Genomic DNA, 27,589 nt, shown 5'->3' with positions numbered 1-27,589 from the left:
AGTGGGTGTCTGATTCTTGTTCTTTCTGTTCGTGTCTTTTCTTTCTGTTATAGTTTTTGCTTTATGTTAGTAAGTTTTATTTTGTTATATTTCATTATTACGCATTAGAAGCCTGTTCTTTCACAATAAGAGGCATAAAGGAAGGGAATCCGGAAGGGAAGGAAGGTTATGCAGGTATTGGGAGGTGTAGAGGGAGGAGATACCATAATCAGGATAGATTATGGTATCTTGTTCCTCGTGTGATTTAAGTGAGGAAAAAAGAACTATTTTAAGTAAATGGGAAAAATAAGCCACCACCAACCGAACAAGAAGAAACAAAACACCTCTCTCTTCACTACATTAAAATTGAACGTCTCCTGCCTTCTCTGTGTCGCTTATATTTAGTTATGTATTCAAGGACACCTTGTGCAACAGTACATCAATTTTAGAGCAATGATTGTTTTTTCATTTTGTGCCTACAGTGTAGGAATCCATATTCTTCCCTTGCATAATGGCAGGTGTACATTCTCTCAGCTTCTCCTTTAAAGGTACAAGTCATATTTAAGAAGCCATTCTGACCCCCATAGCTGATGTTTTCTGCTTTAGAAAAGAGGGAACGCAGTCTAGTGCAGCATACGTATGTATTATTTGCTGGGTTGTAGAAAGATCCCATAGCACAGGGAAGTGACTAAGAGCTTACACCTTCAAGGCATGCTCTATGTTGTGTTCGGCTGTCGTGTCCTCTTACCTGCCTGTATTGTAAGCATTTTCCAGCAGATTTCCCTGAGATTTCATACTTCCAGGAGGAGCAATGACCATTTCTGTGAGGAGCTAGACTGTCTCGGAGAGCTGAGGCTCCCAACAGGACCTTAAAGCTCTGCCCTCCTCTTGCATATTCATTCCTGCTGGCTGAGTGCGTCATAAATGATTCATGACGAGCGTGGGTCACGCTCCTCCCTTCCGCTTCCGGCTGGGCCGGCGCCATCTTGTTCCTCGTGTGAGGAGAAGGACGCGCCTTTTGTGGAAGGAGTTCCCCAAGAAACTGGCTGCTGGCCGGGGACCTGAAGGTGGAGGCTGCGCGGGTTTCGGACCGGGTCTTCGAGGAAGAGGAAGTACGAAGAGAGCGGCAGGGAGCGCAAACAGGCACCAGCATTGGTAACAATCTGGGTCTCTGTGGTGGGGGCCTCAGGAGCCGTTGCGCCGCGTAGGCAGGCCTAGTTGATACGGACGGCCTGGTGGGACAGTACAGTGAAAGGATTCGTATCAGGTTAAGGAGCTCAGTTTGATGTCCTTACCCTGGGTTCAGGGCCAACAGGTGGGTAGGCAGTGGTTTCTGTTAGTTGTGCAGGCAGTATTGCGGAGGAGAGGGCGGTGTTAGGCCGGGTCTCCAGTCGTGGGTGAACCTTTCCAACCGCGGTCACCCCCTCTGTGACCTAGTGTTTTGTAAAGTGTTTTCCTCGACCTATTTTTAGTACGTCAGCAACATAGGCTCCTGTAAGAACATTTTGTTGTGCAGAAAGGCTAGCAGGGGCATTATAGGTATTAAGATACGGGATGTTATTAATCTGTGCAGTTAATATGGTTAATTACGATTAAAAAAAAAAAAGAACAAAAGGACGAAGTCTACAATTGTTGTTTTGTTTCTTTGTGGTTTTTTGTTTGGGTGTTGGGGTTCTCTTTTGTTTGTTTGTTTTATTTTGTTTGGCTATCATTTTCCTAGAAAGAGACACCGGAATTTTAGACATAAACTTAGGAGTGATTCACCTGGGCTTGGCGCCTTTGTCATGCATTTGCCTGTTCTTTTTGTCCAGTGTAGATAATGTTTTACATAAGATCTCTCCTATGGATGGATTTCAAGCCAGAGAACTAGAACCCACGTACCACCCTGAAAAGATTGCTTAGAGCCAGTTTGTAGCATTCCCTGCACGTGTACTTAGACTCGTCTGCCTTTGTGGTATAACGTCAATCTTTCCGTGGACCCTGGACTCTCTCAACAGAGTAACTTTAGTTATCTGAAGAACTTCCCAAAGACAGGACTTGTTGGGATGTATAGTCCCTCTGCAGTAACTCTCCCGGTCTGGGTTTGTCAGGGCCTAACATAATTCTCATCCTTTCCCTACCTCTAGCTTCAAAAGCAGTGTCTAATGTGGGATTCCATTTTATTGCTTAGACATACCCAGTTTCAGTTTGGGATCTAAGCAGTGTCTGCTCGCCGGTTCTTTTGGATGTAAACTTTTATTAAAGTTCTGAATCTACCCACTGTAGCATCCTTGCGGGCTTTACAGCAGGCAGGTAAACCATCAGGATGAACTAAGAATGAAACTGGGATCAGCCTGATACTGGAACTGGTGCTTGGCCCAGGAGTCTGACCCAGATCATGATACTTTAGCCATATTTAAGCACGGCACAATTTTGGAAGTACGCATTCTAATAATAATTCAGTCCCAAGTGCACCAGATTTAAAACACTGAGATTGTTTACACCCTGGCTTCTTTCACAAGGATGGGTATGGGTGTTACTGATTCGGAATAGTGCCAGAGATTTAGGGCTTAGAGAGAGGTTGGTGGAGGTAAGCATAAGGGCTGTGTCCGTTACCATTGGCCTGGCCCTGAGGTGGCGTAGGAACCACTGAGGCTGTCGGTAAGTACAGTCACATCCCTCATAAGAATGGGTTTTATAGCCTAGAAGCAGTGTCCAGGACTTAGAGGGAAAGGTGCTAGGATAAGTAAAACATGATTTCTGGGAGTTAGGGGTGGAGCCTGGCTCAACAGACAGCAAAGTGTCACCAGGGTGTAAACTACATCTATTCCCAGCATTCCAGGAGAAAGGAAGGTAAACATCTCTTTCCTTTGAAGGATGCCTGTGTGCTTGCTTAAACTTTCCTGGCTTCCCTGCTGCTTATCTGTGTGCACACTTTTTACCCTCTACACTGACCATTAAAAGCTATATTAGTTTGACTTAACAGATCTATCTTCAGTGCCTTCTCTTGTCAGAGGAGGATAGCAGTGTACACACACGTGCACGAGAGCACGCGCGCGCGCACACACACACACACACACACACACACACACACACACACACACGGGCAAACAAAACCTTTGTGAAGAGAGTGTTCCTGCCACAGAGCCTCACCTGTGATGTTTCCTGTTTCTTTAGATGTCCAGATCAGTCCTGTCCAAGAAACGCAAAGTGTCTGGACCGGACTCTAAGCTGGATTCTAGTTGGTCTCCTACCTATTCTGTGATGCCTGACGTGCCCCCAGGGCCAACCAACGTGAGTATGACTTTTGTCAGGATGGAAGCAATCAGTGGGGGTGGTGAAGTACCTCTGTCTAAGTCTCACTGCTATTTTATCTCCCCTGGACCTCTATGCTCATCTTTAGGGAATGTCGAAAAGCAAGGAAATGGACATAGATGAAGGTCTTTACTCCCGCCAGCTGTGAGTGGTACCCAGGATGGGAGATGGAGATTGGGAGAAGGCACAGAGTGGGGCAGGCCCTAATCTAGAGTTCTTTGCTGACAGGTATGTACTCGGTCATGAGGCAATGAAGCATCTCCAGACTTCCAGTGTACTGATATCAGGCCTGCAGGGCCTGGGTGTGGAAATTGCCAAGAATATCATCCTTGGTGGCGTCAAGGCTGTTACTCTCCATGACCAGGGCACTGCCCAGTGGGCTGATCTGTCTTCCCAGGTATCTCTTTTTGGCTTCTCTTTTCCCTAGGCTCCAGCGTGTTCACTGCATTTGTTTTCAGTCCTATCTTTCTACCCCCTTTTTATAGTTCTACCTACGTGAGGAAGATATTGGTAAAAACCGAGCTGAGATATCCCAACCACGCCTTGCTGAACTCAACAGTTACGTTCCTGTGCTCACCTACACTGGACCTCTATTTGAGGACTTCCTTAGTGGTTTTCAGGTACCCTGGAGTATCCCAAATGCCTCCCGTCTTATTCTTCTAGGTTTGTTGTCCTTTAGGCTGGCACCTAGTGTCTGGTTTGGTTCTGGAAAACTAGGAGAGGTAGATAGCAGTTAGAGCTCGGGGGAGAAGGTGTGTGTGTGGGGGGGGGGGGGAGGGGTTGTGCCGGGATGCAGATTCTTTTGTAGAAGGGTGTTGTGTTATAGTGAGATCTGGAGCACATCACCTGCATGTATAATTCTCAAGCCCTTGTACAAGCAGGTGTAATGAGAGGAACCCAGGCTGACTGGGTAATCACTCTTGATGAATATAAGCTGGCTGTAGGTAGCCATCTGTCTGTTTTCACCAGATAAATGAACTTAGCTGGTCTTAAGACCTTGTTAGTTTGTCCAGCACTGCTGTTGTTCTTGCCATAGTTGGTAGTGTTTTTAAATGCTGTTCTCTGTCCCTTACCATGCCGGGCACCCATTGACACTTGTGTGTCCATGTGACAAAAGGCTGAGCCAGCAAAGCTTGGGTGTTAGATTCTTCTCCCTTCTTCTTCACCTCTGTCAGCATTTTTATTCTCTCACTCCACCCCAAACCTGAACCTATTGGTCTTTACAGGTAGTGGTTCTTACCAACACTCCTTTGGAGTATCAGCTGCAGGTGGGTGAATTCTGCCATAGCCATGGAATCAAGCTGGTAGTAGCAGATACTCGGGGCCTAGTTGGGTGAGTGCTTGCTTGTCTCTCTCTTGTCTAACTTTTAGCAAACATAGGCCAAGAGTCTCCCAAGTCTTCACTCCACCAACCAGATTTGAAGTGATTTTTTTTCATTTTTTTCCTGTGTGGTATGAGTATCACTTGACCCACTCCAGTACCTTGAGTGCTGGAAGGCCCTGTGCTTGGGTCCAAAGTAGCACTCACTCCCTTTGCCTCCTTTCCTAGACAACTCTTTTGTGACTTTGGAGAGGAAATGATTATCACTGATTCAAATGGGGAACAGCCACTCAGTGCCATGGTGTCGATGATCACTAAGGTAAGGGAGGCCAGCTCCATAGGTGATTCTCATGCAGAAGTCAGCAGTAATTGGTTCTTTCCCCCCCCCCCCCCTTTTCTTTTCCTGTTCTCTGACCCTCCTTTCTTTTCTCTCCTCTCCTTCCTTTCTCCCCTTTCCTTCATCTTGATGATTCCTTTTCCTTTCTTTTCCCTTTCCCTCTCACTTTTGAAAATTCTTTTCCTGTTCCCCCTTTCCTTCCCTTCCCTTCCCCTGCCCCCACCCAACAATTGAACTTGGGATCTGTCACTGAATAGGTGAGTTACCTATCACTGAGGTAAATTAAACATCCCGAACCAATAGTTGCCTGCCCTTGACTATAAATCTTGGGTAGTTTTTCAGGTGGTGGTGGGTGGTGGGTGGTGGGTGGTGGGTGGTGGGTGATTATGAGTGAGACATGCTCCATAATGTAGTTAAGACTAGGTTTGAATTCAGGGTGAACCTTCTGTTTCACCTTCCAGGGTGGTAGGACTGTAAGTATGCCACACTGTGCATGACTTAACTCTTAATCTTTTTCTTTTTCTTTTACTTTTTCTTTTTCTTTTCTTTTTCTCCAACCAGGAGAATCCAGGAATTGTCACTTGCTTGGAGGAATCCCGGCATGGATTTGAAAGTGGTGACTTTGTCTCTTTCACAGAAGTTCAGGGCATGAGTGAACTCAATGGCATTGGTCCCATAGAGATCAAAGTTCTGGGTATGGCAAGCCTGGGGAAGGAGTGTGAGGAAGGAAGGTTGGCAGTGTGATATGGGCTGTCTCAGAAGCCAAGAGGTCACCGTGGAACTTTGTCAGCAGGCTGGGCTCTTGCCTGAGTGCTGATTCCTGAATGCTGGGATTCAAGCCACCATGCCTTGATAAAACACTGCCTAATTTGTGTCTCCCACCTCTACTGCACCGTCTCTTTCTGTGGCATTGGACTGATTCTCACTTATTTTCTGAGACAGCCCACTTACTCCTTGGTTTATTGCCTTTTGACTTTCCTCCCTTTTGGTCTTAGGTTAGACAATTAAATTCTCTCTCTTAAGCTATAAAAGGACGAAGTGACTAGGTCCTTTCTAGTGTGTGTGATTGTAAGCTAGGTTCTGGTATACTAATGGCTGGAAAGATGGCTCAGTTTGTAAGATGCTTGCTCTGTAAGCATTATGACCAAGGTTGAATTTAGACTAGCCATGCAAAATGCTGTTATGCAGACAAGATGGCAGCACATTCTGTGTAAGTAACCACTACACTGGGGAGTTGGGTGGAACAGATAAAGATGGATCCTGAGGGCTCACCTCGGTCGTCCAAACTGTTTCATTGAGCAAATGTATGACGACAGTGTGGTAGTGATGGAAGAGTTAAGAAGGAGAGTCTGTGGTACTTTAAAACACAGCAATTTGTGTATGCAGTAGGCCAAATACAGTGAATCCCAGCAGGGGTGTGAGATTAACTGATGCTTCTGTAGAGATGATATTCCCAAAACTAAAGTGAGATGTGTGAGCTCAACCACAGTCAGAGTAGCATGATGTTTCATAATTGTTTGAGAGATGTAAGGTACTTGTGAGCCTTACATATTTGATGCTGTCTTCAGTTGTCCTGGCATGCTGAACTTTAGTCATTGCTAGATTTACTCATTACTAGATTCATCTAGTTAACCCTGGTGTCAACTCCTTTGTAATGTCCAGACTTGAGTGAGTGTGATTCTGAGCACTCAAGGTGATGCCTGTTTGCCAGGAAGTCTTTGTGCATGAGCTGAAACTGAAACTAATCAGTGAAGAGAGGGGACCAAAGACTCCCTTTTTGTATGTTTTGTGGCCCTCCACCCTTGGGCTCTGTGAACACAAAGTGTGTGTAGGAAAGGAAAATTGGTTGCCATTGTGGATGATGGCATGCACCTGTAATCTGGTACTCAGGGGGTGGATGCAGGAGGATTAGAGTTCAAGCCCAGCCTTAGTTACAGAACAAGAGGCCGGCCTGGGCAATGTTGGACCCCCGTCTCCAAATCAACAGGCACGTGAAAAAGAATGGCTTTTGTTTTGAACGTGTACAGACTTTTTCTTCTCGATAGTCACTAAGTATTAGTAACGTAGTGGACGTTGGGAGATGGAGACAAGTAGATTTCTTTCTGTCTTGTTTTAAATTGATTGTATTTTTGTATGTGTGAATATGTTCTGGGATATGTCTGAGAGCTACAGACACTTGTGAGCTGCCCGGTGTAGGTGCTGGGAACTTAATCAAGTTCCTGCTTTCTGGGAGAGCAAGAAGCACTCACTCTCAGCCACTGAATTCAGATCTTGGACAGAGGAGCCATCTGTTCCCTCCCCCATTTTGTTTTTCTGCATTGAAACAGAAGCCAGATGCTGTGGTGTTACCTTCCTAGCGCCCAGAGTCTGAAGCTGTATGAGTGAGATTGTGGCCATCCAGTTGGTATGGGTAGCCCTTGGCTAGCTTTGAACTCTGAATCCTCCTGAGTTGACTTCTCAAGTGCTTGGATGAGAGTTGTGTAGTCAAATGCCTTTGATGGATGTGTTTTGGTTTGTTTTTGTCTGCTTGCTTGCCTGCTTGCCTGCTTGCCTGCTTGCCTGCTTGCCTGCTTGCCTGCTCCTATCTGAGTAGAGCTTTCAATTTTAAAAAAAAAAAAAAAAAAAAAAAAAAAAGCTGATGTGTCTTAGGCTTGGACTGTGAGATTTTTGTGCGTGATCTTGGGAGGGTGGCAGGGGCATGGATTGGACTGGCAGTCTTGTCCATCTTTTTCATCTTTCAGGTCCCTATACCTTTAGTATCTGTGATACCTCCAGCTTCTCTGAGTACATCCGTGGAGGCATTGTCAGTCAAGTGAAAGTATCTCAGAAGATCAGTTTTGTGAGTAGGTGGTTAGGGGCTGTGAGTAGATAGAAGGACTCCTGCTTTTGAGATTCATAGGTTATTCACATCTTGTCTCAATGCTCCATTATCCACAGAAACCCCTGCTTGCCTCGCTGGCAGAGCCAGAGTTTGTGGTGACAGATTTTGCTAAGTGCTGTCGCCCTGCTCAGCTCCACGTTGGCTTCCAGGCCCTGCATCAGTTCTGCACTCTTCACGGCAGGCCTCCTCGGCCCCATAATGAGGTAAATGAGTGGGAAGCCAGCCAGGAACCTCTGATTTGTCTGTTTCCTGTACCTGTGCCCGTTCTTCCTCCAGTGGGACCTGATAGGCTCTATCTTGGTTCCTTTTGTGTCCAACCAGGAAGATGCTGCAGAAATGGTGACCTTAGCACAAGCTGTGAATGCTCAGGCTTTGCCAGCAGTTCATCAGGATTGCCTGGATGTAGACCTCATCCAGAAGTTGGCCTATGTAGCAGCTGGGGATCTGGCACCCATGAATGCCTTCATTGGTGGTTTGGCTGCCCAGGAGGTCATGAAGGTCAGTGCTAGTAGAAAAGGGTGTGGACTGCTGTGTGCTTCTGATTCCATCACTGAGCCTTTTAGTCCCTATCGCTTCCAGTTAAGCGGCCGACAACATTTCTTTCTCCAGGCTTGTTCCGGAAAGTTTATGCCCATTAGGCAGTGGTTGTACTTTGATGCTCTTGAGTGTCTCCCGGAGCACAGAGTGCCTTTCATGGAAGACAAGTGCCTGCCGGTAGGTCTATGGGAACAGTGGGAAACTTTGGGAACATCTTGAGGGAAGTGTCTCTCTGAACTGTCTGTACTCATTCACATAAATACAGCGCCAGAACCGTTACGATGGGCAAGTGGCTGTATTTGGATCAGACCTACAAGAGAAGCTTGGCAAGCAGAAGTACTTCCTGGTGATTGACACTAATGGCCTCTGTCTACCCTCTTTAAGATCTCGATCTCTCTCTCTCTCTCTCTCTCTCTCTCTCTCTCTCTCTCTCTCTCTCTACACTTCCTCTCTCCTTCCCTCTTCCCTCCCTCCCTCCCTCCCTCCTTCCCTCTCCTCTTCCCTCCCTCCCTTTCTCCCTCTCTCTCCCTCTCCTCTCCTCCTCCCTCTCCCTTCCCCTTCCTCTCTTCCTCCCTGATCGTTTTGGGGAGGGGTCTTTCGGTTTTCCTATCCTGATCATGTCACCTTACTCTCTTTTGTGGTTGGTCAAGGAAAGGCTTCATGTATCTCTCTTTCTCCCCTCTCTCAGTTACCCACAGGAATGTCTGTCTGTCTGAGTGAGTTGAATGTGTGTTACTACAAAGTTTTGTGTTGTTTTGGTGGTGGTTTTTTTTTTTTTTTTTTTTTTTTTTTTTTTTTTTGAGTAAGGAATGGTGGGTTAGCATATGCCATCACTATTCATTCTGATCAGATGGTTTACCAACTTCTAGGTAGGTGCAGGTGCCATTGGCTGTGAGCTGCTCAAGAACTTTGCCATGATTGGCCTTGGCTGTGGGGAGGGGGGAGAAATCACGGTTACGGACATGGACACCATTGAGAAGTCAAACCTGAACAGACAGTTTCTCTTCCGTCCCTGGGACGTCACAGTGAGTAGGATGGCATGGCTTTGTCTCTTCGGTTTGAGTCGAGTCTAAATGGCTCAGATGTTTCTCCTCCCCTCCCCTCCCCTCCCCTCCCCTCCCCTCCCCTCCCCTCCCCTCCCCTCCCCTCCCCTCCCCTCTCGTTCCCTCCTGTTTTTTTCAGACCTTCAGGTGTGAGGTCAGTAGACATTATTACCTGGCACATTTTTTTAATTTGCCTGGTTTTCCCTCCCCACCTACTAAGCTTGGATGCTTGTGCATTGCAGATGTGACATTGTGAGATGGGTAATAGAGGCATAACTGGGCATTCCCTACAGGTCAGTGTAGCTTGATTGACTTGCTGATAATCCATCTTTCCTTTGCTTCGTTTTACACTAAGCATCCTAGACTCTAGATTTAGAAGAGATAAGGGTAACAAAAGAAATGTTTCTGGCTCTCTCTTAATGGGAAGATTGGAGCAAGTGAGAAGCTTCCTGAATGCATTTTGGTATCCTCCTCCTGTAACATTGAGTCTGGAAGACTCAATAATAACTTAAATGATACTTAAAAATACTGTTTGTCTTTCCTCTGCCAGATTGCTTTATCGGTGGAAAGGACAAATTTCTTCCACACTTTTAGAAAGCCAGTTCAGGAAAGCTGGGAAGCTATTTTCCAGATAACCAGGATGTGATGACAGGCCAATTAAAAAAAAAAAAAAAGCGAACAAACAGCAAGGAAGAACTCTTCATAGTCTATATGTACTAGTACTACTACTGTACAAGTATCCCACTAGTTCATCCATGAACTGTGTATGTAAATACGCATGTGTGTGCCTGTATACATCTGTGTGTGTGTGTGTGTGTGTGTGTGTGTGTGTGTGTGTGTGTGTGTACACGTACGTACATACACATACATACATACATACATCCAGAGGGACACACACATACACTCACATAGCTGTTGTAAGAGAGTATGTAATCTAAAATGTATTTATAAATATGTGAGTACGGTCTGAGTCCTCAGGGATGTTCTGTACTGAAAGCATTTTACATGATAAATGCTTATGCTTATCTCATATGTTCTTGACATACTGTGTAAACTGGACTAATGCTTTTAAATATTCTGGTTAAAATCCTAACATGGGAAGTTGTGGTGCTTATGAGGTATACTCCCAAAAGTTCTTTTGGGAGATTCTTCTCTGAGCATTTGTAGCTACTGTTGTAGTAAGTGGCATATGGTTAATGTTAGAATTTCAGATGTGTAAGAGAAGTAATGAGGAACAGAGAAGTAGCAATTGGAAATGTTAGGAGGGTACTTGTCTTCAGTGCTTATGAAGACTTTCTCCTTGGGAAATTGACATTTCGGTGGTGTAACAGTCCCGGTATGTAGGCAAACAGTTGACCATGCAAAAGTAGTAGAAGCCTGAGGGGAAGATATGAATGACATTCGGGTGTGTGCTATTTAAAGAACAGAGAGTTCAGGTGGAGGAGGCCACAACCCATTTATACCCTAAGTGAAAGTAGAACCAGAGGTGGCTTTTGAAAAGCCAAACATGACTCAGTCTGTCTGTGGTTTTATTTGGGTTACTCTGGATGTTATTAATTGAAAATAGAGTGGCTATTGAGACATTCTGACCTCGTTTCTTGTTCTAGTGCTCAAAATACTCTGTGGTGCCAAATTTCATGTAAAACCCTTAAAGCAAAAGAGAACAGGATTTTACGAATGATAGAAATGTAGCTGTCATCAAAGAGCATTCTGTGGTCCCTAATCTCCTTTATAGTATCTGTTGTGGCCAGCCAGATGGTATTGATTGATGCAATTGGAGCCTGGTTGACTTTGAGCCTTGTTTTGCCCTTTATGAGATAAATCTTGGGCTGTCTCTGTGGGGTTTTGTTGTATCAGTGTATGGGAAACACCTCTGTTTTTCATATCCCCACCCAGAAATTAAAGTCTGAGACTGCTGCTGCAGCAGTGCGTGACATAAATCCACACATCAGGGTCTTCAGCCACCAGAATCGAGTAGGCCCTGAGACAGAACACGTCTATGATGATGACTTCTTCCAAAACCTGGATGGTGTGGCCAATGCCCTAGACAATGTGGATGCTCGTAAGTTTGGAGTTGAGTGAGGAGGGCAAGAGCAAGGTAGTCTGTATGTGTGAGGTTCTTGTGTTCCTGTCTTGTCTTGTTTGGTTTTTTTGTTTGTTTATTTGTTTGTTTTGGCTTGGTTTGTTTTTGTTGTTGTCGTTGTTGTGTTTGTTTTTGAGACAGGGTTTTTCTATGTAGCCTTGGCTGTCCTGGAACTCACTCTATAGACTAAGCTGGCATGTGTTCCTGTCTCATCTAAGCACACCTGCTACTCATCTGCCATTTCTTCCCATCTCCCTGAAGGATTATACGTGGACCGTCGTTGTGTTTACTATCGTAAGCCTCTGCTGGAATCAGGCACGCTGGGCACCAAGGGCAACGTGCAGGTGGTTGTTCCCTTCTTGACAGAATCTTACAGCTCAAGCCAGGACCCACCTGAGAAGTCCATCCCTATCTGCACACTGAAGAACTTCCCCAATGCCATTGAGCACACCCTGCAGGTGATCAACCTTGGGAGGAATGGGAGATGAGAGGAATGGGAGATGAAAGGGTTAGGTCATCAAGCCTTTGCCAGTCTCATGCTACAGATTCTAGTTTCCTGTGTGTTCTGTGTCTGGAACACATCCCCTGTCTTTATGCCAGAAGCCAGAGTACCTGCCGTTGGTTCTCTTCTTTTAAAAAGAACTTTACCTTTGGGTACATCTTGTGTGAGTTGTCACACGTCTCTGAGATGATATGTGTTATCAGCCCACATGTGTATCTATCAGACATGGCTTCTTTACAGTTATCCACTTGTGGTGACAGCACTCGAAATTGTACAAGTTCAAACCAAGCAAAATCCCCACACAAAGCCGGGCAGTGGTGGCACCCGCCTTTAATCCCAGCCCTTGGGAGGCAGAGGCAGGTGGACTTCTGAGTTCGAGGCCAGCCTGGTCTACAGAGTGAGTGCCAGGACTACACAGAGAAACCCTGTCTCAAAAAAAAAAACAAAACAAAACAAACAAACAAAAAAACAAACAAAAAAAAAACAAAACCAGACAGTCCCAACACAAAGAAGGGGAAGTCCGCACAAAGTTCCAGCTGTAACCAAAAGGGTTGATACCTGCCTAGAAAAGGAAAACACATTGTCTTCTACAGTGGAATGTTATGGCATCTGTCAACCACATGCCCAGACGCAGGTGGCCGGGTGGACCTCAGGTTTTTTCCTTGTGCACTTCTGTTCTGGTATTTCTTGCCTTGCTGGTGGGTTTTCGTTTCTTTTGGGTTTGACTTTTTATTGTGTTTTCTTGAGAGATGGCACATGAGTTAAGTGGCTAGGGAGTTTAGGAGGTTCTGGGAGGGAGGGGTTGACAGAAGGAAAAAATAGAATCAAACTGTATTGTGTGAAAACTATTTTAAATACAATAATTAACCTTAACCTTTTACTTTGGAACGGGTTAAAGAGAACATCAATTGGACGTGTGTCTAAGCAGTGGGAATGATCTATAAGCGATGCTCTTTGCTACACAAATCAGCTAATGTTGTTTCTGCTGATTTTCTAAATTACCTGTAATAGTCAGTGCATTTTTGGTTTGTTAAACTCTTGCCCAGAGTGAGTTAAGCAGCTGGTTTTTCAGTGTGGCTCCTGTCTGTGTAGTCAAGTACATAATCTTGTGTGCCCTCTGGTTGAGAGCCTAGTCCTGCTTGTGTCCTTCCAGTCCGGCAGGGTGTGTCGGGCTATTTGGATTCTGTTTGCCCGTAGGTTCATAGTGTCAGTATATTGGAGGTGTCTTAGGGTTTCTGTTCCTGCACAAACATTATGGCCAAGAAGCAAGTTGGGGAGGGAAGGATTTATTCAGCTTACATTTCCACATTGCTGTTTATTATCAAAGGAAGTCAGAACTGGAAGTCAGACAGGTCAGGAAGCAGGAGCTGATGCAAAGGCCAAGGAGGGGTGCTGCTTCCTGGCTTGCTTCCCCTGGCTTGCTCAGCTTGCTCTCTTAATAGAACCCAAGACTACCAGCCCAGGGATGGCACCGCCCACAATGGGCCCTCCCACCCTTGATCATTAATTAATTGAAGAAATGCCTTATGGCTGGATCTCATGGAGGCATTTTCTCAAGGGAGGCTCCTTTCTCTGCGATAACTCTATAGCGTGTGTCAAGTTGACACACAAAGCCAGCCAGTACAGAAGCCATGCTGAGGGGTTGGAGATCAGGAAGGAATCGACTGGAGAGTTCTGACCGCATTACCTTGTCCCGTTTCTTGTTTGAGGTTGCAATAATGCACAGCAGGCAGAGAAGTGCAAAAAGGTTTTGGAATGTGTTCAGTAACTTTGTAGGAGCCCTGTCTGGTCCTCAGATTCCTTATCTGCAAAATGTGCATTGAAGTAATACCTACCAGCAAGATTTTGTAAAGCACTTAAGCTGGATATGGGCTGTTCATATACTTTGGTTAAAGTTCTTAGCAGTGGGTTTGTAGTTGGCACCATACTCAGTTTTGCAGTATGCATGTGCTCATTCACTATTTGATGAGCGTAAATGCTAGTTAGATCAGAGACTTAAAAACCAGATGGCTACAGGGGTGTCTGTTCCTCTGAAATAGATCATAAAAGCAGGTTAGTATGTGTAAGAGTTAGAATTTAGCACCTGTATGTCCAGTGTCTGTATAGATGCCTCGGACCATTTCAGCAGTGCCCTCCTAGTTCTCAGAAACCTTGGTGGGGGACGGGGGGGGGGGTGTTGGGGGGGGGAGAGGAATTCCTGTTGAGTGAGACCTGGGTACCGTTCTGCCCAGTACTAAAAGTAAAACTGCCTATGGATCATTGTTCTTTTAAGTGTGATTTCTTTCTTTGTCCCTCTTTCTTAAAATACAAACACGTCACACCTGCATTGCCATTGAACGTTCCAGGTTCTCACACATACGTACTTGGCTGCAAAGTATGACCACTGGTCTGGAACATGTGGGTACCCTCATTGTACAGATTGAATGCAGTCTTCACCCAGAACAAGCTTTACTAACTGGTTGTCTCACCGATGTGTACAGGAACCCGTTTTGTTGGGTGTTGCTGACACGCATTTGTTTGCTCTGTCTGTAGTGGGCTCGGGATGAGTTTGAAGGGCTCTTCAAGCAGTCAGCTGAAAACGTTAACCAGTACCTCACGTAAGTAACCAACAGCCAACAGACTGACCAACAGTCAACAAAGGTGTCCTTGTCTGCTCTCCTCAGGCACATCCTCAGTGGATGTGTTGGATAATTAATGGTTGTTTGAGCCTCTCATTGATGGAGGAAGATGGGAAGTGAGTCAGGGTTGACTTTTTCCGTGGAGAAAGAAGGCTTGTCCAGAAACCTTACTTGTAGGCCTCTGAAGTAATCCAGGTCTTTGCATTGGTAGGGACCCCAAGTTCATGGAGCGGACACTGCAGCTCGGCGGCACCCAGCCTTTGGAAGTACTGGAGGCTATACAGTACAGCCTGGTCCTGCACAGGCCACAGACTTGGGCCGACTGTGTGGCTTGGGCCTACCAGCACTGGCACACCCAGTATTCTCACAACATCCAGCAGTTGCTGCACAGCTTCCCTCCAGACCAGGTATTATATACTCAGTGGATGTAGTTGGCCGAACACATTTCCAGGAAATTGGATGCTTACTGTCCTCTGTCTGGACATGGTTCCTTCCAAGGCAGTCTAGCTGCCACAGGCACCCCAAGGCAAGGTGTAGGCCAGTACTTGGTGCAAGCATTTGTGTTTTCCTTCTTCTGTCCGCCAAGCAAGGGGCTTAGTTTCCTTTCCAGCTACACTTGTGGACTGAGTCCGCATCTGAGTTCTCTTTGAGGGCTGTACTTGTAAGTGAGAAGTTTTATAGTTAAGCATAAGCGATCTGTGGGTTCAAGTCCCAGCTGTGTTTGACACTGGGTCATGTCATGCCTAATGTCTTGGTAAGCCATGTCTGTGATGTAGGTATGATAATGGCTTGTGGGTATTTTAGAAAGGACTAATTAATTTGCTTTTCTTAGTATTGCACTGTTTTAGCTTAATCCTGGTATAAATTGGTAAGTTGAACTTTGCTGTGTGTTTGGCCCATCCTGAGATTCCCAAGAATGGTGAACCTAGGCTTCTTGGACTGAGGATTGCCTGAGAGTGCTTGCTTCTCCCTCAGTCCTCTTCATACGTTTGCATTCTCCCAGTTCACAAGCTCTGGAGCACTTTTTTGGTCAGGACCAAAACGCTGTCCACATCCACTCACCTTTGACACAAACAGTGTAAGTGTCCTTGGGATCTCCCAGGTGGGTGGGTGGGGAGTGAGTCTCTACTCTTACCCTGTGGTTGTTCAGCTAACTTTTCTTTGCCATACCTTTCTTTCAGCCCCTACATCTAGATTACGTGATGGCTGCTGCCAACCTTTTTGCTCAGACATATGGACTAGGAGGGTCCCAGGACTGTGCTGCTGTGGCCAAACTCCTGAAGTCTCTGCCGGTCCCCAAGTTTGCTCCCAAGTCTGGCATCAGGATCCATGTTTCTGAGCAGGAGCTGCAGAGTACCAGTGCCACCGTCGGTGGGAATGCGTCACCATTCACTCAGGGATCATCTGTTTGTCTTCTGTCCCACTCAGCCCTTCCCTCATGATTTTCACTGTATTTCTGAGAGTTACCTTCTCTGTGCTTAAGGGTGGGTGGATGGAAAAACAAAGTTCTGTCATCTCATTTCTCTGCAACACAGGCTTATGGAAATGGTCCATTCCCTTTCCTTCTGTGATTACTTTATAGAGTTCTTGTTGTTTCTTCTTGATTTATTTCCACGCAAGAAGAACCTGACTGCTCCCTGCTCCCTGCTCCCTGCCCCCTGCCCCCTGCCCCCTGCCCCCTGCCCCCTGCCCCCTGCCCCCTGCCCCCTGGGTGTCTTGATACCTTTGCTGCTTTGTCTCCTGGGTGATGCGTCACCTCTAATTTTCCCACCCACGTATCTTACCTCAGACTTTGCCTCTGTGTTCCTGTCCTCTCTGTATCTGCTTAAAGCACACCTGGCTTTCTGCACTCCTGTGACAGGCTCTGCTTCGTCTTCTGATCTCCCTGAAGAATCTCTTGTAAAAATCTCTCAGGCTGATACAGTTGCTCAATTTCCCTTTCAGAGGAGTTGTCTCCTTGTGATATTTGACCAACAATCTTCAGACTTTTTCCAGTCCTTCATTCACTGTTCGTAACAGTATGTCCCTCCCCTGTACCATTGCTTGCCATTTCTTCCCATTAACTAATTTCTATCTTTCTGTGAACTTATCTGAATCACTTCCCCCAGCTCCATTGTCTTCATTTTATAAAACTAAACTCTTAATGCCCATTGAACAACTTCTCCCATCCTCTACCACCTCACCGTCCCTGAAAAACTTCCTCTGCTTTTCTGTTTCAATCTTTCTGACCACTAGCTGTATCATATTAGTGGAACCACAGAGAAGCAAAATCATACCAGAATTTTTTTTCTTCCTGGGCCCCATCTATTTTATTTAGTGTAATGGCTGTACATTAATATGCTCCTGCAATTTTCTTCCCTTTTTAAAGCTTAGTAGGCTTCTACTAATTTGTCTGTTAACTTAGTGGTGGGTAATTGAGTTCCTTCCACCCTTCATTGTGTATGAATGTGCTGCTTCCTTGTGTGAGGCATTCATCTTTGTTACTCAGGACCACCAGGTCAGTACAGTGGGTTCACCAGAGACCGTGGTGTCCTTTGTTTTCTGCAGATGACAGCCACCTAGAGGAACTCAAGACTTCACTTCCTACTCCAGACAAGTTGCTTGGATTCAAGATGTACCCCATTGACTTTGAGAAGGTATTTGGTTCGGGGTGGGGTAGCTGGGATAGTTAGGATGGTAGGCACAGATGGCTAGTAGTAGTAGGCTTTTGTCAAGATTGTGGGCCTGCAGTGGTCTCCTCCTGTATCAAGAAGAAGTTTCTTTGATGAGAGGTGAGCGCTACATCTGTGGGCGTAAGAGTTGATACTTAGCATGCAGTTAGGAATTAGGCTGGCTTAGTGAAGTCAGGATAACAGCTTCTTCTCTAAGATTCATTAGTTCACTAGTTCTTGGGCCCTGGCTAGGTTCCCAGTACCTGGCTTGATTTCCAAAAAACCACAACAGGTCAGTCAGTATGTTCAGTATGTTCAGTGGCTGCATCTACAACACAGCTGCTCCTAAGACTTGGGAAGAGAAGATAGAAACAATGTAAGAGCGAGGGGATTTTTAAAAAGAAAAAAAAAAAAATAGTGCTTTGAGATTGTATCTCCTAGACATGACAGAAACGGGACCTGAACAAAGGCGACGCATATAGAAGGTTTTTTTTCTAAATATACTTTTGAGCATATTCGTCTCCTTGCCCAAGTCCTTCTAAGATCATCTTCCCCTCCGTACCCACTACAACAGGACTTCCCAAACCTAAGAAAACAAAACACCTCAAGAGAAAGGATGACAACAACAAAACCCACCAAACTCTTAATTTTTTTTAATTGATGATTTTATTTACGTTTCAAATGTTGCCCCCCACACCGCCATTCCTGGTTTGTCCTCCACAAACCCCCACATCCCATTCCCCCACTCCTCTGCCTCTAATGAGGGTGCTCACCCAGCCACTCACCACCCTAGCATCCCCCTCGAGCCTCCACAGGACCAAGGGCCTCCTCCCTTTCCACTGATTCCAGACAAGGCCATTCTCTGCTACATTTGTGGCTGGATCTATGGAGCCCTCCGTGGGTGCTCTTTGTTTGGTGGTTTAGTCCCTGGGAGCTCTGGGAAGTGCCGTTATGTTAGTTGATACTGTCGTATCTTTTTTTTTTTTTCCCATGGGGTTCCTTCAGTCCTTCCCCTAGCTCTTCCATTGGGATTCCCATGCTCAGTCTGGTGGTTGGCTGTGAGCATCCGCATCTGTATTGGTCAGGCCCTGGCAGAGCCTCTCAGGGGATAGCCATACCAGGCTCCTGTCAGCAAGCGCTTCTTGGCATCAGCAGTAGTGTCTGTGTTTGGTGACTGCATATGGGATGGATGCCTATGTGGAGCAGTCTGGATGGCCTTTCCTCAGTCTCTGCTCCTCCCTCTGTGCATCTCCCTTACATAGAAACCATTCTTGGGTAAAATTTTTGAGACGGGTAGGTGGTACCGTCCCTCAACCTATCCACTGGATATCATCTCTACAGATTATTTGTTGTGTGTGTCGGCTAATGTCATCCCCGCTGGGTCCTGGGAACCTCTTGCTTCCCTGGCATCTGGGACTTTGTAGTGGCTACCCCCCAGATCCCCATTCCCCACTGCTACTCACCTTCACTCAATTTCCTGTCACTCCGGTATGGCTCCTTTGCTCCCACCACACTGACTATGATAGACCTTTGCTCTGTCCAGGCTCAAAAGCAGCCCTCCTACTTTATCTAGGTAGCTGGGAATTTGCTGTATCACCATGTTGTGTCAAGCAGTGTCCTCTCTCCCAGCCTCTGTCTTTCCAGATGGTTTGATTTTTTTTTTTTTCCTCCCCTACCTCTTTCCTTCAGGCTTTCACTTCGACCGTAGACCAGAGTAGTCTAATTAGTCTGGGTGTGTCTCCTTGCCCAGGCTATGTTTTGCTTTGCTTTGAAGCTTGAGTCGTCTGCCCAGAGACTATTTGCTGTTGGTTATAATAAATGTTTCTAAAGACAGCATTTTATGTCGCGTAGGGTGACTTGAAGTTAGGGTCATTCTGTCTCTACCTCCTCCGTGATGGGATTACATGCTCCTGTGGGCTTCATAAGAGGATTGATAGGTTTTTGTTTTCAGAGGGGATTGGGTGAGCAGCACCATCTCTTTTCCAGTAAGTCTTGGTAATGGCATTAGATGAGCCTTGGTGACACTGCCCAAGCTGGTAGCGCAGCCATATTACCTGTCAGTGCTGGCCATCATCAGGAGCTTCTTGGGCAAACTCTTAACAAAATAAAAGCATCCACACACACACACACACACACACACACACACACACACTCTCTCTCTCTCCTCTCCTCCCCTCCCCTCCCCTCCCCTCCCCTCCCCTCCCCTCCCTCTCCTCTCTCCTCTCTCCTCTCTCCTCTCTCCTCTCTCCTCTCTCCTCTCTCCTCTCTCCTCTCTCCTCTCTACTCTCTCCTCTCTCCTCTCTCCTCTCTCCTCTCTCCTCTCTCCTCTCTCCTCTCTCCTCTCTCCTCTCTCCTCTCTCCTCTCTCCTCTCTCCTCTCTCCTCTCTCTCCTCTCTCTCCTCTCTCTCCTCTCTCTCCTCTCTCTCCTCTCTCTCCTCTCTCTCCTCTCTCCCCTCTCCCCTCTCCCCTCTCCCCTCTCTCCTCTCTCCTCTCTCTCTCTCTGTCTGTCTACCCACCCCATTATGTGATACCAGCTACTCCTAAATGAGAAGTAGAAGTTAGTCCTGGTTCTTCCTCTCAGCCCCATGCTCCCTTAAATAAGACTCAGACAGACTCAAAAATATATTTACTGATACTTTGGCTTTGGCCATGTCACTAGGCTCTTCTCTGAGTAGACCGTAACTTAATATAACCCATTATGTTGATCTACATTCTGCACCACAGGGCTGGTTACCTGTGTTCAGACACCATGTGTCTTGTCTCGTAACATCTTCCCAGGACGAATCTCCTGTGCCTGGCTCTATCCCAGAATTCTTTCTGCCTCCCAGATGTCCTCTCACCTTCTACCCTTTCCTCTATAGGCCATAGGTTTCTTTAATTGACAGGTGTGTCCTGCTTCACTCTCTCGAGTACATAGGAGCTTTGCTCCTATGTTGATTTAGAAGGCCTTGTTCTCCTGGTATCCTCCATCCCCTCTGGCTCTTACACTCAGTCTCTCTGCCTCCTTTTCCACACGATTTCCTGACCTCAGAAGGCATGAATTTCATGGCGGCATCCCACTTAGGGATGGGCCTTCCAAGGTCTCTCTTCACCCTTTGCATAATGTCTGGCTGCGGGTCTCTGTATCCCTATCTGCTGCAGGAAGAAGCTTCTCTGATGGTGGTTGAATAAGACACTGATGTACAAATATAGAAGACTGTTAATCATTAGGAGTCATTTTTTCCTCTTTTTTTTTTTCTTTGATTAAACCGGTATTAATTTGCTTTTACACTAGATCCCTGGAATATCTAGTCTCAGGTTCTTGTTCACCCAAGCAGTGTCAGGTGTGGATCTATCTATCTGGTGTTGGGAGCCTTAAGTCAGATCAATTATTGGTTGATTACTCCCACAAGCTTTATATCACTGTTTTTCTAGTATGTATTTTAGGCAGTACACCGTTGGAGATTAAAGGTTTATGGCTGGCTTGATGTTTATGTTTTTCTTTTGATAGGATACAGAGCAACTTCCCATACCAAGAAGACTCTAGAATGTAGGGGTGAAGGTTCTGTGTAGGCATCTCCATGTTCAGTGAGTCGTGCAGGTGTTGTCTTCAGCTATGGGGTCTTGCTGTCAGTCTTTGGAGAACAACCTATAGTCTTTGCAACAGCCTCAGTTATTTGGCGATTCCCGTGGGTTCCCTTAGGGCAGTAACTCAATTAGATGAAACCCAATTCCAGTAATGGAGCCCTCTTCTGTTGACAAGAGATGTCCAGTTTGGGAATACTGTGTCTTCCTCATTTGGTGATTTCATTAAATCAAAATCAATCAATCAATCAATCAATCAATCAGTGTCTGTCTCTGTCTCTCTCTCTCTCTCTCTCTCTCTCCCTCTCCCTCTGTCTCTCTCTCTCTCTCTGTGTGTGTGTGTGTGTGTGTGTGTGTGTGTGTGTGTGTGTGTGTGTTTGTGTGTACACATGGCTGAGAGAGAGAGCACACACAAGAACAAATGTTTTGGGAAGTTTCTACTTTATTAGGTTTCTACGTAACCCCTCACAGCGCCATAATTTTAACTGCCTCTCCCCTTATTCTTTCCTCGCACTGAATTCCCGTGCACAAATTCCCGTGCACTAGCCTAGTCTAATGGACCTACATCCCTAGCCCAAGTGGGATGAAGCCTACTTGATGATGGTGGATGATCTTTCTGAAGTGCTCTTAGATTAGGTTTGCAAGTGCTTCGCTGAGTATTTTTGCATCTGTGTTCATGAGGGAAATGGATCTGTAATTCTCTTTCTTTTTTCAGGCTTTATGTGGTTTGATTATCAAGGGTAACTGTGCCCTCTTCAATTGAACAGTGTTCTGTTTCCATTTTGTAGAGTAATTTTACGAGTATTGACATTAACTCTTTTGAAAGTCTGGTAAAATTCAATGCTAAAATTATCTGGGTCTGGACTTTATTTGGCTGGGAGACTTTTTAAAGACTGCTTCTAATCCACTAGAGGTTACAGGTATTTTTAAATTGTTTATCTGTTTTGATGTAACTTTGGTCAGTGTTTCTTAGGAAGAAAATTATCCATTGCTTGCTCATTTGTTTCTGGTTTATTGATCTCAACCCTGGGTTTGATTACTTCTTGTTGTCTACTCCTCTTGGGTGTGCTTTCTTCATTTTGTTCCTGAGCTTATGAGAACTCTCCCTTTCTTTCATGTAAGCAGTTAGTGCTTGTGAACTTTCCTCTTTGAATGGCCTTCATTGTGTCCCTTAAGTTTTGGTTTGCTGTCTGTTCATTTTCATTCAGTTCTAGAAAGTGTTTGACTTCTAATGTCTGTTTTGACCCATTTTTCATTCAGTAGGGAGTTGTTCCCTGTCCTTGAGCTTGTAAGGTTTCTATTGTTTGTGTTCTTGATCTCCATGGTGATCGGAAAGGATGCAGGGTGTTATTTTAACTTTCTTGTATCTGTTAAGACTTTGTGTCTGAGCACATGGTGGTCTGTCCCACTTTCTTTTTAAAGAAAAGTTCCATGGAGGCTTAGAGGAAGGTGTGTTCCTCTGTATTTGGGTGAAATGTTCTGTAAATACGTGTTAAGTCCTTCTGTTTGGTTTATAACTTCAGTTGGCTCCACCATTTCTCTGTTTAGTTTTTATGTGGATGACCTGTCCATTGGTGAGACGGGGTATGGGAGAGTCCCAACATCAGTGTGGGTGGGTCAGTGTATGATTTACAAACTTGGGTACCCTAGTGTTTGGAGCATGGAAGTTTAGACTTGAAATGTCTTCTTGTGTGATTTTCTTTTGATGAGTCTGTACTGTCCTTTCCTGTCTCCTGCTGATTAGTTTTAGCTTGAGGCTTATTTTGTTAAGTATTAAAATGGCCATGCTAGCTTGTTCCTTTGGGTCCTTTTTTTTTTTTGGTTTGTTTGTTTTTTTTTTTTTTTTTGTTTTGTTTTTTTTTTTTTTTTTTTTTTTTTGTCTTTTTACCCTGAGGTGATTGATGTGTATCCTTGATGTTGAACTGTACTTCTTCTTACAGGCAGCCAAAAGATAGATACTGTTTTCCCATACATGCTGTTAGTGTTTTGTCTTTTATTTGAGGGTTTGAGACTGTTGGTTTTGATAGATGTGAAGGGCTGGTGATTGTTGGTTCATGCTACTTTGTTGGTGGTAGTGAGGTAAGTATGTCTGAGGGTGGGGTGAGGGGGTGTGGGGGGATGTGTCACCGTCTGTTCACCCATGTCCTTCCCTTCTTTGGATGGGCTAGTCCGGGATTATACAGCCCCTGTATTTTCTTTGGTGTAACTAACCCCCTTGGGTTGAAGTTTTCTTTCTAGCACCTCTTTTCTTTTCTTTTCTTTTTTTTTTTAACGTCTGAGTTTGTAGACAGATACTACTTTGTTTTTTGTTTTGTTTTGTTTCATTTTGGTTTTGGTTTTGGTTTTTTTGTTTTGTTTTGTTTTGTTTTTATCATTATGGAATGTCCTAATTTCTCCAATACGGTAATTGAGAGTTTTGCTGGGTATGGTATTTGGGCTGGCATCTGTGCTCTCTTAAGAGTCTGTAGAACATCATCTCTCCAGGCTTTTAAGGTCTTCCTGGAAGTCAGATGTAATTCTAATAGGTCTGCCCTTTATTTGTTACTTGGTCCTTTTCCCTTGCAGCTTTTAATACTCTTTGCTGTGTATGTTTAGTGTTTGGATTATTACATGGCGAGAGAACTTTCTTTTCTGGTCCAAATCTCCTTGGTGTTCTGTATGCTCCTTGTACTTGGATAGGCATTTATTTCTTTAGGGTAGAGAGTTTTTCCTTCTATGATTTTGTTGAAAATAACTTCCTGAGCCTTTGCACTTCTCCTTTTTCGTCTATCCCCATTGTTCTTAGGTTTGGTCTTTTCATGTGCCTCAGATTTTCTTTGACGAAGGGTTTCATTTATTCCATGGTATCTTCAGCTCCTGAGAATCTCTCTCTCATCTTTCCTGTATTCTGATGGTGAACCTTGCCTTTGTAGTTCCTTTTCATTTCCTGTTTCCCCCGGTTTGGGTTTTTTGTTACTGAATCTGTTTTCCCTTTCAGGTCTTGAACTGTTTTATTCATTTCCTTCCACTGTTATGTTGGTGTTTTCATAGATTAGGGGATTTGCTAATTTCCTCTTTAAGGACCTTTATTATATCCATAAAAGCTGTTTTTAAGTTTAAGACTTTTTTACTTGAGCTTCAGATATGTTGGTTCTGAGTCTAGAGTATGGTGGCTGTGTAAATCTTCTGGGGTCCTGATGGGTCTGGGGACTGGGATTTCCAGATAGAATGTGTTTCTTAGTATTGGGACCTGAGATTTAGGAACTGGAATGAGCTTGGGGTTATGACAGGGCTTTACATGAGGGGGTTGAGGGGAGCAAGATGTTTGACTAGGAGCTGATAAGTCATTGCCATGGTTATAGGGGCAGAGAGCTAGGAGAGACCACAGCAGCAGGTCTACTAAAGAGCTGGGAACGAGACTGGGGTGTTGGACTTGGAGCAATTGAGGCAGAAGTGATAGTGTGCAGTTAGCATTCGTACTTCTGGTTTCCCAGGGAAGGCTTGCTGAAATTGGGGGATGGAACAGAGCAATTAGAGTTAGGAGGAGAAGATCTTGTGGGACCTTTAGAGATGAAGTAGGGTGGGAAGCTGCCACAGGTAGTCTGCTGCAGAGCGAGGGATGAGGCTCATAGATTTGATTTGAAGGAGCTGAGGGTGTGGTGGGGGGTAGATCTGGTTACAGTTATCCTACCGGTTTTCTGGACCAGAATGACCTGTAGTTTCCTAGAGAGGGCCTCCTGTAGTTCATATCTGGGACAAAGCAAGGAATGTGTGTACGGATGTTAGGAGGGTAAGGTATGTGGGATCCACTAGAGCTGAATGGGAAGGCTCCTACAGGTATTCTGCTGCAGAGCTGGGGATGATAGTGGGGGATTAGATTAGACTTGGAGGATGAGAAGGAGAGGTGAAGGTCTGCAGTCAGTCTACCTGCTTCGCTGAGTGACCTGTGAGTTTGCAGAGAGTCCCAGTGGGCACCTAATAAGGGGAAAGTGGGAGGGGTATTTTGGAAACAGACCCACATAGACAGAGAACTACAGGCAGCTAAGGAAGTCTGGGGGCAGGAGAAATAGTCTCAGTAGGCACCTGATAAGGGGGAAAGTGGGAGGGGTATTTTTGGAACCCACACCAAGAGAACTACAGGCAGCTAAGGAAGTCTGGGGCCAGGAGATATCCTCCTCCCCACCCAGTGTTGAGTCTTCTAATGGTTTATTCATTACCAGGTTGTCATCTCTGAAATCATGGAGTACAGGTAGCGCTCACAGACTGAGTAGGTTCTATTTAGGTGCTGTATTAAAATATAAGCAAGACGGAGCCATGGTTTTTTGAAGAGAAAGCAGCGATCAGAGTAGCCAGGAGGGATTTGAAGGATGGAAGGTTACAGAGAACTGCCATAATTGTATTTGACTTCAACAACAACAACAACAACAACAAAGTTGAAAACACTAGTACTGTAGTATCCATTTACTTCATGTGGTCATCAGAGTAAACAGCACATAGTTGGGGGAAACAGTGGTATCCTGGTGAGTAAACATTCACTCTCTCAATTCTCTACTCAAAAAAAAAAAAACCAAAACCAAAACCAAAACCCAGGATGATGACAGCAACTTTCACATGGATTTCATTGTGGCAGCATCCAACCTCCGGGCCGAAAACTATGGCATTTCCCCTGCAGACCGGCATAAGGTAACAGGAGTCTGTGATGTACCACTGACCCTTGCCCAAGCTGATTTTTCTTCATTTGGGCCTTCCGTACACCCCTACTTCCTCCTAAACAGTAATCTCTGGTGCTCACTGTCTGTCTTACAGAGCAAACTGATTGCAGGCAAGATCATCCCAGCCATTGCAACCACCACATCAGCTGTAGCTGGCCTTGTGTGTCTTGAGCTGTACAAGGTGGTTCAGGGCCACCAACAACTGGAGTCTTATAAAAACAGTTTTATCAACCTGGCTCTGCCTTTCTTTAGCTTGTCTGCACCTCTGGCTCCAGCATATCAACAGGTATGGGACCTACAAGCATAGGAAATGTTGATGTTACCATTGAGGGAAGCAGAGTACATCAGTACTGTGTGTTTGTGTGGGGGTTGGGGTGGGAGGGGGGGTGCAGTGGGCTTCAGAGCAGATGAGGTTTTATGTCACTGAGATATACTCATTCATCAATCACATGGACAGCATAATTGAAGTTTGGGCCAGGTCTTGCTAGAGTGTGAGATCCTGTCTCAACAAAGCAGAAAAAGAACAGGAAAGGTGCCGACAAAACTTTTCATGGAGAGCTAAGGGGGATGTTGAGTGAGGGAAGGAGAAGGCAGGGTCTTCTTAGTGGTGCGTATCCTTTTCCTTACAAAGAATCAAGCTGCCTAATCATGGTTTGGTAATGCCACAAGTGCGTTTTTTGACAACAGAGCTGTGGTTAGTGCAGTTGTAATATGTTAAGAACATTTGGGGTAGCCCCCCTCTTAGCACTTATCTTTGCCCTCTAGTACTATGATCAGAAGTGGACATTGTGGGATCGCTTTGATGTGCAGGGACTACAACCTAGCGGTGAGGAGATGACCCTCCAGCAGTTTCTAGACTACTTTAAGGTAAGGCTCCTTCCTCTGTGAACTCCCTCTTTGTGGAGACCTGTACATTTGATTTAGCACTGTCCATCTCACAGTCACCACTCCTATCTCTTCTCACCTCTGCAGACCGAGCACAAGCTGGAAATCACCATGCTGTCCCAGGGTGTGTCCATGCTTTATTCCTTCTTTATGCCGGCCACCAAGCTCAAGGAACGGTTGGATCAGCCGTGAGTTAGCCTCTGGGCTGGTGGCAGTGGAAGCCTTGAATGGGTGGGATTCTCAACAACCCAGTGTGCTACTCATAGTTCCCCATTCTCATTTCTGTACTCTGCTACCTAACCTTTCCTCCTACGTTTGTTTACTTCCTTCTTAAGTCTCATGTTCCTTGACTTCAGGATGACAGAGATCGTGAGCTGTGTGTCAAAGCGAAAACTGGGCCATCACGTGAAGTCCCTTGTGTTTGAGCTGTGCTGCAACAGTGAGAGTGGAGATGACGTCGAGGTTCCCTATGTACGATACATCATCCGCTGATCTCTTACTGTCTCCATTCTTTCAGTTCTGTCAGTATATATCAAAACCTTTCTAGGTATGATAAAACCTTAGTTCACACTTCCTTGTTCCTAAGACCTATGTTTAGTGCTGTTCCTACATTGTTAAGAACTGAAATTCATAACAATAAATTTTCAGCCTGTAAGTAGTGTGTCACCCTCTCCTTTCAAGGGCGGCTGTGCTGTTGTCCCTAGGAAGAAGTGGACTCCTTATCCTAAACTGCAGTCCTTAAAAGGTGACAAGAGTTCAGCTGTACAGAAGCAGCATGGACATTATCCAGTATTCAAATACAATACTGGAGATTAAACTTTGGAGATTAAACTTTAGCTGTTTTCATTCCTCTTGCTATTTCTGCTTAGGAAGAAATGAAGCCTGTGGCAGCAAGGCCATCATGAGGCAGTCGGTCAGCCCTTTCCTACCATTAATACTGTTAGGTGTCCGCACACAGCTTAGGACAGACCACACCCGACCAAAGGGTCCCGGGGGGGGGGAGGGTTTATTCAGGAGATGGGGCAAAGGCGGGCAGGGGGGAGAGAAGTAGAGGCTGGCCATGACCACGTTGGAGAGAGAGGGACAGGAAGTGGGGAGAGGGAGGGGACAAAGAGAAGCTAGAGGCAAGACATTAGGAGAGAGCAGGGGGCAAGCAGCCCCTTTTTTATAGTGAGCCAGGCCTGCCTGGCTTGTTGCCAGGTA

The 27,589-nt window shown here is 45.5% G+C and overlaps 1 protein-coding gene across 1 annotated transcript; it reads left to right on the top strand.

Moving 5' to 3' along the window:
• The first annotated feature begins 941 nt into the window (after positions 1-941).
• LOC117701321 (ubiquitin-like modifier-activating enzyme 1 Y) lies at positions 942-27,214 on the top strand. The gene is made up of 26 exons (XM_034493099.2): positions 942-1,134; positions 3,136-3,252; positions 3,362-3,417; positions 3,502-3,670; positions 3,759-3,893; positions 4,500-4,606; positions 4,823-4,913; positions 5,493-5,625; positions 7,673-7,770; positions 7,869-8,015; positions 8,134-8,310; positions 8,422-8,526; positions 8,615-8,695; positions 9,219-9,374; positions 11,289-11,454; positions 11,737-11,933; positions 14,510-14,574; positions 14,807-15,002; positions 15,599-15,673; positions 15,777-15,966; positions 17,143-17,231; positions 25,380-25,472; positions 25,596-25,787; positions 26,267-26,368; positions 26,474-26,574; positions 26,743-27,214. The coding sequence occupies exons 2-26, from the start codon at positions 3,136-3,138 to the stop codon at positions 26,876-26,878; spliced, it is 3,174 nt and encodes a 1,057-aa protein (XP_034348990.1). The 5' UTR covers positions 942-1,134; the 3' UTR covers positions 26,879-27,214.
• The last annotated feature ends 375 nt before the right edge of the window (positions 27,215-27,589 follow it).

Source organism: Arvicanthis niloticus, assembly GCF_011762505.2.
Source record: "Arvicanthis niloticus isolate mArvNil1 chromosome Y unlocalized genomic scaffold, mArvNil1.pat.X SUPER_Y_unloc_4, whole genome shotgun sequence".
Taxonomy (NCBI): domain Eukaryota; kingdom Metazoa; phylum Chordata; class Mammalia; order Rodentia; family Muridae; genus Arvicanthis; species Arvicanthis niloticus.
This window is presented reverse-complemented; position numbering and strand designations above follow the sequence as displayed.